Here is a 10,511-nt window from a genome sequence, read left to right on the forward strand (position 1 = left end):
ACTGTTGGTTCTGCCCTGGAATTAATACACATTATTGATTTTAAGATAGGAGGTAAAGGTTAAAAAAAAAAGACTGGGAAGACCTGAGCATGTTTGGTATAATAAATATTGGTGACTTCTGAGGGTGTATATATGAGAGGCAGGGAAGAGGCAGAAGAGAGACTGCGACAGATTTAAGAAACATGAAGGTAAAACTGACTGACTAGGTATATGTGAGGCAGAGGGAAGACTTGAAGATAATACCCAAGATTCTGAAACAACCAATAAGAATTTATTAAGCACATACTATATGCCAGGCACTGCACTAGGTGCTGAGAATACAAAGACAAAAATGAAATAGTCCCTACCCTCAAGGAGCTTACATTCTTTCAAAGAAGAGAACATAACACATACACACAAATAAATAGGTTATCTGAAGGGGATAGGGAGGAGGCAAAAGGAGCTTGGAAGAAGAGAAATGAATTCACATACAATGTGGTACTTGAGCTGAGCTTTGAAGGAAACTAGGGATTAAGAGCCAAAGCTAAGGATACATTCCACACATGAGGACAGGCAATGGAAAGGCACCTCTTGTGGAAGGGTCAAGTAAGAAGACTAGAATGTATGAAGGGACATAATGAATAATAAAGCCAGAAAATTAAGTCAGAGCCAGGTAATAGGGGTTTTAAATGGCAAAAAAGAATTTATATTTGATCCTAAAGGCAGTAACAAGCCTCTAGTGTTTTATGAACAAGGGTGCAACATCATTAGACCTTTGCTTTAGGATAATCTTGTTGGTAGATGTATGGAGGATAGTCAGGAAAAACTGAGAAGGGAAATTAATTGGGAGGTTTTTCACAATGGCCCTGGCTTACCTAAGGTGGTAACTAAGTAAGGGTAGTGAAGGGGAAATCCAAGAGATGTCATAGATAGAACTGATGATACTTTACAATTAAACATAGGAAAGAGGGTGAACAGTGGCATGACAGACAAAAATAAAAATAAAGTCAGAAATTGGAGCAAGTTTGGGAGAAATAACTGACCACAAATCTATGTTAAGTTTATAATCACTTTCCTCACAATAACTCAGTGCAGCTAACAGTAACTAGATTTTATAAGAGGAAACCGAAGCTAATAGGTTGCAACTTCCCCAAGGTTATAGAGCTGGTAAATATCAAACAAGACCTGAACTCAGGTTTATCCTACTTAGAGATCTAGTGCTCTGTGGGCAGGCTGAATTTAAGAAGCTTATAGTATATCCAAGTGGAGATGTCAAAAAGGCAATGCACATCCTCACCAACAATGAATTTGACCCCCTTTCAACAAAAACACATCCTCTGATTACCTTTTGGCTGAAGTGATGGGCAACAAGACCTACAACTGGTGACCTCTGAAAGGGCTGTTTCTCCGAGTGGCAAGTGCAGAGTAGGATAGGTAAAGGAACAAGTTTAAGGCCTACTTTGGTCCAAAAAATACAATAGTAAGGCACAGAAATATATTTTTAAAAGGGGAAGGAAAAACACTAGCTATCAATGTTAAACACATCTTCATAAATACACAATCTTTATATGTTAAAATTTCATCTAATTACCACCACCTATAAGGTAGCAAAGCATTATCACATGAATTTTCATGGAATTTAGCAAGACTGAAATTAGTCAACCAATAAATTAATATTTACAGTTTCCATGGGTGCACAGAAGACTTTTGCTATTTCCCATCTACATATGGAAAATGTGACTGGCTTACTCTTCCATAGAGACAAATATCAGTGCTAGGAACAGCAGTGATTTTATAGGCAAAAGAGCTCAGTAAACTTATACTTAAAAAAAAAAAATCAAATGCTACTTTCTCAAAGATCTCACCATTTACTTTGTGACTATCCTAATTTTACCCAACTTCCAAGATTAAAAAACAAAAAAACAAAAACCCCCCAGCAATTCACCAACAGAACACTTAATGTGATTTAAAAACAAACAAACAAACCCAAAACACCTTACTTTCTGTCTCAGTAGGCAATTGGGGTTAAGTGACTTGCCCAGAGTCACACAGCAAGGAAGTATCTGAAGCTAGATTTGAACTCCAGGCCTGGCACTCCATCCACAGTGCCACCTAGCTGCCCCTTAATATGTGATGTTTATAGCTTTATTCTTAGACTTTTTTTTTACTTATAAGTCAGCAGCAGTTCCTCTTCACCTTCATTTTCTTTTGTGTGTTAAGTAAAGACTTTCACCTATTTTCTCAAATTTACTTACTCTTTAACAGTTTACCAAATTAAATGAGAATGCTGGGTATTTCCTAAACTTAAAAAGTCCTTAATACCATATTCATTTATTTCAGGGTTTTCAGTTTTCTCATGGAGAAAAAAAAATTAATTCAGCCATAACTCAACCTTATATTTTGCCCACCTGTTACTTCTACAACACAATCTTGGATAGTAAAATCTGGTGTATGTTGTCTTAATTTCTATTGCATGGGGAGGGAGAGATCATCAAGAAAATCTTTAACCATTATGTGGAAAGCCTTGAGAATCCATGCTTTCCCCTCAAGGTTCAATTATTATCTTTTATCCACTCCTCAATCCATTTAATTATCTGATCTAAATTACTCTCTAGTTCTTCTGGTACATTGCTGGGCAGCCGGTGTACTATTTCAGGCTTGTAGGAGGCCATGGCTTCTTCATAAAGAATTTGGAAAATTTCACACTGAACATTGTCCTGTAGTTTCTTTACACTGTATCCCCTAGAAAACAAAGTTGGGGTTTAGACACACATATGTAAAATCTGAATGGAACAAATTTAGTTTAGGAATCTCCCCTCCCCTTAAAAACCAGATACATGTAGATAATGATCTGAAAAGTTGATGCAAAAATATTTTGAGACATTTATTTTAAAATCAGAAGAAACAGTTTAAAAAGAATCAGAATCTGAGAAACAATTAAGAGTGTCAAACTCAAAATTGAAAAATCAATCCACAAGTTCAAATATGACTTTGTGGTGAATGCTACACATTACTCAGTTTCCCCATTTACACTCAGCACCTGTTATGTATATGTTTACAATGGAGCTATTCATACACAAATATACAATATAACTTTTGTTCTGAGATTATAATCTAGTTGGGGGAGAAGACATAACTACCAAAGGGTAGAATATATGTGTCTCCTTTTACATGGAGACAATAATAAAAATTTTTTTATTCTAAAGAATACTAGGAGCATGAATTAACTAAAAAGTTAAATTTCTAATGCAAATTTAAACAATTTAGGAGTACCACATCATACCTATCAGATTATGACGATTAAAGCATACTATTTTTCTCTTTAGTTAATTTAGATTTTCATTTTGAGGTTTTGCTTTTATATGAACATTCTCTTACAACAAGGAACAATATGGAAATAGGTCTTGCAGGATAATACATGTTTAATCCAGATCAAATTGCTTTAATTTCTGAAAAAGGGGAGGGAAAAGAAGGAGATAATTTGGATCCTATAACTTCAGAAAAATGATTTGGAAAATTATTATGTGTAACTGGCAAAATAAAATCTTTTAAAAAATAAAATAAATCAAAAGTTAAGTCTCTAAAGACTACTAAAAAACTGGTTAACTTTTTTAGTCAAATATTTTTCAAGACCTGCATTTCAAGCATTTTTCCCTGATGCAACTACTCTTTGATCTTTTACCCAGAATAATTCTTATTAGTTTCTCAAACAATTTGACCAGTTAGTCTACCCATTAAGAAAATATTTTCTAGGGGGCAGCTGGATAGCTCAGTGAATTGAGAGCCAGGCGTAGAAATGGGAGGTCCCAGGTTAAAATCTGGCCTGAGACATTTCCTAGCTGTGTGACCCTGGGCAATCACTTAACCCCCACTGCCCAGCACTTACCACTCTTCTGCCTTGGAAACAATACATAATACGGATTCCAAGGTGGAAGTTAAGGGTTTAAAAAAAAAAGAAAATATTGCCTAGATTTTAACTAATCCTTTCAGTCTAGAATCAGAATATTGGTACTGGATGAGGACTACAATGGTAAGGCAATCACATGTGGAAGAAAGAAAAAAGTCAAGAAAGCCAGGTCCAAATTGATCTGAATTCATGGGTTGAGGGGCAGCTGGGTAGCTCAGTGGAGTGAGAGTCAGGCCTAGAGACAGGAGGTCCTAGGTTCAAAACCCGGCCTCAGCCACTTCCCAGCTGTGTGACCCTGGGCAAGTCACTTGACCCCCATTGCCCACCCTTACCAATCTTCCACCTATGAGACAATACACCGAAGTACAAGGGTTTAAAAACAAAAAAACAAAAAAAAAAAAAAAACCAACTGAATTCATGGGTTGGCTCCACTATTTTCTGATTGTCCTTGGGCAAATCACTTAACATTTCTAGGCTTCAGTATCTTTCATTGTAAAGTAAGAATAGGATGGTCCCTACCTACCTCAAAGAGTCATCATAAGAAAAAATATTTAGAACCAGGAATTATGTAAATTTGAGCTTTGATAATTATTATAAAATATTTAAGATGGTACTTTTCTTAGGTTAACTGTTCTGCTGTTCTTGGTTAGTATCATGGATAAAAATTTAAAATACTATTTAAAGTACATCCCTTTTGACACAGTGGTATCATTACTCTATACCCTAAGGAGATCAAAGAGAGAGGAAAACCAAAAATATTTATAGCAGCTCTTTTTTAGAATAACAAAGAACTAGAAACTGAGATGGCAACAATACTGCATATTTAAAGACAAACAACTTGGAAGTCTCAGGAACGCTTATCAACACAATGGACCAAAAAAAACTTACAGAGGACTCCTAATGAAATATGCTTGACAAAGGCGATTAAAAAGACACCATGCAGGCTAAGACAAAACTTTTTTTGACATGACCAATGCAAGTGTTTGTTTTGCTTAATTCTACCTGTTTGTCACACGGGTTTTGCTCTTTTCTTACTTTCCCAATAGGGTAGGGGGCTAATGGTAGGGAGAGGGGGGAGATGGGAAGGAGATATAGTATATCTTACTGGTAATAAAATTAAAAAAAAATTGCTGTATGAGAAACAAATTCATTCCTCTCTTACCTCTTTTCAAGTCTTGTATATAATACAGAATTATCTGTTTGAAGCACAAAAACTATATGAAACCATCGTTCAGGGAAGAAGTCACAGCCATGGTAATCAACGATAACTCCACCACCTTTCATTTTATTTTCTAGCTCATCAACTACCTGTTTCAAAAAAGTGTTTTAGATAAAAAGTCATTTTTTCCATTAAAGTATAAGAAACATTGTATTTTTAATTATGTGAAAATGTTTAAACTATAAGGGGCATAAAATTAAAGATCATAATTATATTAATATAATCTCTATACAGTTACACATTAAATAATAGTAAGAAGGAATAATCCTGTGGAGAATAGTACAGTGTATACAGAACGTGCTTTAGAGAGTCAAGAAGACCTGGGTCCAAATTCTGCCTCTAATACATAATAGCTTTTTGACTCTGGCTAAGTGATACCACTCCTTTGTGCCCCCCAAACAATTCTTCTAAGAATATAAATTTCAGAAGAGCTGTAGCTCAACATTGGTATTGGAAACTCCCTTCTTGGGAGTCTCCCCATAATGATGAAATTACAACTCTGAACCAAAAAAACTAAAATTGTAACACTCTTGTACTCACTCTGTCTTCATCCAAAATGGGACATTCGTATTCTTCATCAAAGCCATCATATAGCTGTCCTAAAGAAAGAAACATTATATCATTTAAAAGTATCCCAAAGCTCTTTTCCACCTCAAAACAAAAAGGTATTCTAATTCACAATTAATTATTAGATTGCTTTTAGATGTATAAATAGCCTATAGTAGATAAGGTGCTAGACTTGGAATGAAGTAGATTGACTCAAATATTGCTTCTAATACTAGCTGTCAGACCAGTCATTCAACCTTTGTGCCCTCTGGAATTTCCCTAAAACTTATCAGATAAACCAGTGTTTCAGTGGTATTTCATGTACAAATGGAAACTATCTATACCAACTAAATGACATATGGACAGCCCATATTACATCAGAAAATGTAAATTAGCATGATGAGATATGGAAATCATGTCTAAGGCTTGAAAGAAGTGCCTCTGGCTAACCTGATTAGAAGTCGAAAGGAGAAATAACAGCTATTTAAATATCTGAAAGTCTACCATGTTGAAAGGGTAGATGACATAAATAAAAGTCAAAACTAGGATTAATGGATCAAGTCAAAATGAAGCAGATTTCTACTCAATATAGGAAAAGACATTTACATTTATACAATGACTCAAACAGGCTGCCCTAGGAGAAAGTGACAAACCCATCCCTAGGGGTATTTGAGCAGAAAATAAATCTAACAGCAGAGACCATGTAACAGGGACAGGGATCTTCCCAAGTACAAACCAGTGTGTGTCTGCTTTCCCTTTTTACATTATTTTTTCTTGTTTTTTAAAATAAAAGCTTCAAGAAATATTTTCTGAAGCTTATTTATCATTAGTTGTGACATGATTCAGGATTTCTAGCCCTACTGGTGATTAATTTTGAGTCTATATCCCTATCCAAGTATCTTGTACATAATATAGTACTATTCAATGTTGTCATTTAGTATTTTATAATTAAACTGAACATTTCTATTCTTTGATCTTATTCATTTTTTTTTTAGGGTTTTTTTTTTTAGTATTTTTTTAAACCCTTGTACTTCTGTGTACTGGCTCCTAGGTGGAAGAGTGGTAAGGGTGGGCAATGGGGGTCAAGTGACTTGCCCAGGGTCACACAGCTGGGAAGTGGCTGAGGCCAGATTTGAACCCAGGACCTCCCGTTTCTAGGCCTTGACTCTCAATCCACTGAGCTACCAGCTGCCCCCGATCTTATTCCTTTTTACAAACTGAGATTAGCGAAGGGCAGTTTTTATTTTTAAAAACCACTACAATATTTCAAAAGAATAGCTATTTCATCTACATGGGTATTGCCTCTATACTAGTGATGGCAAACCTATGGCATACAGAGGGCTCTTTGTGGGCACTCAGCCACCCTACCTCCAGAGTTTATTATTAGAAAGGCAGAGGGACCCAGGCAGAACTGCTCCCTTCCCCCTCTCCACCATGCCTGACATTTTTTCACATCACTCACCCCTCTGCCAAGTAGCCCAATGGGAACTCAAAAGGGGTAAGGAGGGCAGCTTACAGGCAACAGAACTGGAGGGGAGCAGAGTGCTCAGGCCACTCTCCTTCCCCTCTCTACACTAGCTGAGGACATTCCTCACTTCACCCACCCCTTCACCCAATAGGAGCCCTTTCTCCCTCCCCTGTGTGGGGTAAGGGAGAAGTGGGGCATACCCAGCATGTGGTGGTGAGGGAAGGGCACAGCACCCAATCTAGGGGTAGGGTGTGAGCAGGTCCTGGCACTTTTGTCTTTAAAACATTCATCATCACTGCTCTATACCAAGGCAAATAACCACTATTTCCTATTTCAATAGAAAATCTCCATGAGTTGCTGTAGAAAAAGAAAGAAATGAATAAGCAGATCACCAACTTGTGGCTAACCTCACTTAAAATGACCTATTGCTAGTCTTCAATTAATCAAGATGAGTCACCCCAAATCTATACTCGACAGGTGAAGTTCAGTGCTCCAGGCACTTATTTAACCTACCTATTTAGGATGCTCTGCTATAAGTATAAATTCAATTATGTTCAAAACAACTTATTTCCCAAATTAGCTTCCCTCTGCAATTACCTGATTTCTGCTACTCAATCCTTGAATTATTTCTAGATTTCCTACCTTACTTTCATTCGTTATATCAAATCTATCACCAAACACTATCATTTTCTCTGAAACTTCTCTCAGATTCTTTCCTCACTAATTCTATTGTTCCCATTCTAGGCCAAGCCTGCAACATCTTATACCTGAATTAGTATTAGAAGCCATAGCTTCCTAGTCTCTATATCCACTGACCATCTCTCAGATAACTACACTATAAACTAAAAACAGACTAATTTTCTTAAAATGAAACTTTAATCATACTTCCACAATTCAAAAAACTACATTCTTGGGGGCAGCTAGGTGGTTCAGTGGATTGAGAGCCAGGCCTAGAAATAGGAGGTCCTAGGTGTATTGTTGGAAATTTTGAGGTCTTTGAACTACATTTCCCATGAGTCCACTGGCCTCTCTGTCACTACACAATGACTAGACAGGAGGGTAAGATTGAGGGGCTGGGGTTCTTCCTCTTTACTTCTTATCATGGCATGGTGAAAGCTGGGAACAGTGGGGCTTTTAAACAGCTTAAGCTAGCATGGCACATGACTTTATTTTCTAGTGGCTACTAATAAGTCTTAAAAAACTATAACATTTTTAAAGTTATCATTATATATTAATTTTATTTTTTACAGAGGTTCAAATCTGGCTTCAGACACTTCCTAGCTGAGTAACCCTGGGCAAGTCACTTGACCCCCATTGCCAAGCCCTTAACCACTCTTGTGCCTTGGAACGAATACAGAGTACTGATTCCAAAAAGGGGAGGTAAGGGTTATAAAAAACAAAACAAAACAAACTACATTCTTTCCTAATACATTAAATCCAAATTTCTCTACCTAATTTTTCAAGACCCTCCATAATCTTAGTACATTATTTCCATCCTATGCCTACAACCTGTATCATCTTGGGCAAATCACTTAACTTCCCTAGGCCTCAGTTTCCTCACCTATAAAATGAGGGTTTATACTTTAGATCTCTGGAGTAACATCCAGCTCTAGATCTAGGAGCCTATGTTTTAATTCAACAACTACTTATTAAATGCCCATGTTTTTATAAATGTAGACCCTGAACACCATTCCCCAACATAGACTAGAGTAAGGTGAATCTCTTCATTGTCTTTTTATAACATAGTATGCTGAATTTAAATTACAACCTATCTATGATGCAAAGTTTCTTCTGCCAAGTATAGTTTACCTTCTCTTGCTAAATCACCCACATTAACGTATTTCAGAATTGTTCTTGATGCAAGTTCTTTACCGAGTGTGGTCTTTCCAACCCCTGGTGTACCTATAAGACAATTTCCAAAGATATCCAAAGTTAACATTTATTCAACAGGGAAAAATAAGACATAATACCACATTCCTAGGCATCATATATTTTAGGCTGGAAGAGACTCTGAAGATCATCTAGTTCCTACTCCTCTATAGAAATAAGTAAACACTCAAGAGAAAAGAAGGGACTTGCTCAAGATCACAAAGACACCCAATGGCAGAACTTGGATTCAAATCCAAGTATTATGATTCAAAATTCAGCCCTCTTCCCAAGCTGCATGCTGTCAAACACTTATTGGTCAATTGCTAAAATACTGTCTTTTTCTGAAGCAAGGTCTGTGGGATCTATAGATAATCTGAGGCACCTCTCATATACTATTTTCAGACCTGTTGTTTCTGTAAACAGAATGCAGTTATTTACCCTTATGGAGAAATTGTTATAAATGCCCCTGATTACTATTTTTACTTTTTGACCCTGACAGCTTAATGAGGGTATCAAAGCTAACAGGTCAACATATTATCCAATATCATGCCACTTTCCTTCTCAGGGCCTTAGTTTCCTCATCTGCAAATGAGACTGGCCTGGAATATCTCCAACATCCTCTTCCAGCTCTGACATTCCACTAGTTTGTTAACTTCTGACATACCCCCAAATTTAAATAAGATATATATTTTTTCATTTATGCAGATAATGCAAATATTTAATGCATTTATGAATACAAAACTTTAACTCGATAATGAACTAATCAGGAATGTTATCTTTAAAAATATCTGTTCTATATGACTGTACAATTAATGTGAGCTGAGAACAGGAATTCTGAACAGGCTGAAAGTAGAAGCCTTTAAAAGGCAATGGCACCTGGAGGATAAACTAACCACTCAACAGCCACCCGATGAAGCTCTTAATGATCTAGTGGTTGATCCAAGCCATTTGCTGGGGACCACCATGTTCTTCTTAAACCTCAAACGACCGCATTTAATATGATCCAGGTCCGGGTTGACAGATAAGAGAACCGAAAGTGAAAACTCAAGGGTTCTAGTCCCGTCCGAGCCTGAGTTGAGCAAGTCGTTTCCATGCACTAATGAGGAGGCCCCATATACCTCCCGACCTCAGTTTCCCCGTGTGTAAATCTAGACTAGAGCAGCTTATTTCCCGCGAAGCCCGGAACGGGCGCTTTGCCCCCCCCCCGCCCCCAATCCAGCGTGGGAAGGTGGGGGTTAAAGCAAGGAGGCCTTGGACTGACCAACCGAATTAACGTCCCTCGCCCTGACCAACCCCACCCCCAGACAAAGCCCCTGGAAACCGGCACGACCAACTCCCGAGAAAAGACCTCCTCCAGCCCCGGCCGCCCGCCCGCCACCCAAGCCGCAGCCCTGACCCGTGAGCAGGATGTTGGGCAGCCTCATGGTCGCGGTGGCGCCGGCTCCGCCCCGGCCGCCTGCTCGCACTCCACGCGGGAGCAGCAGGCAGAGGGGGCCAGGCAGGAGCCGAGAGGGCGGGCCCGG

The 10,511-nt window shown here is 37.9% G+C and overlaps 1 protein-coding gene across 1 annotated transcript; it reads right to left on the reverse strand.

Annotated features, from left to right (window-relative positions):
* Positions 1 to 2,296: 2,296 nt before the first annotated feature.
* AK6 (adenylate kinase 6) lies at positions 2,297 to 10,490 on the reverse strand. The gene is made up of 5 exons (XM_044657677.1): positions 10,385 to 10,490; positions 8,929 to 9,021; positions 5,646 to 5,704; positions 5,049 to 5,194; positions 2,297 to 2,721 (listed from the first exon to the last, which is right to left on the reverse strand). The coding sequence occupies exons 1-5, from the start codon at positions 10,410 to 10,412 to the stop codon at positions 2,532 to 2,534; spliced, it is 516 nt and encodes a 171-aa protein (XP_044513612.1). The 5' UTR covers positions 10,413 to 10,490; the 3' UTR covers positions 2,297 to 2,531.
* Between the last annotated feature and the right edge of the window lie 21 nt (positions 10,491 to 10,511).

The sequence above is a fragment of the Gracilinanus agilis genome, chromosome 1 (assembly GCF_016433145.1).
Source record: "Gracilinanus agilis isolate LMUSP501 chromosome 1, AgileGrace, whole genome shotgun sequence".
Classification (NCBI taxonomy): Eukaryota; Metazoa; Chordata; class Mammalia; order Didelphimorphia; family Didelphidae; genus Gracilinanus; species Gracilinanus agilis.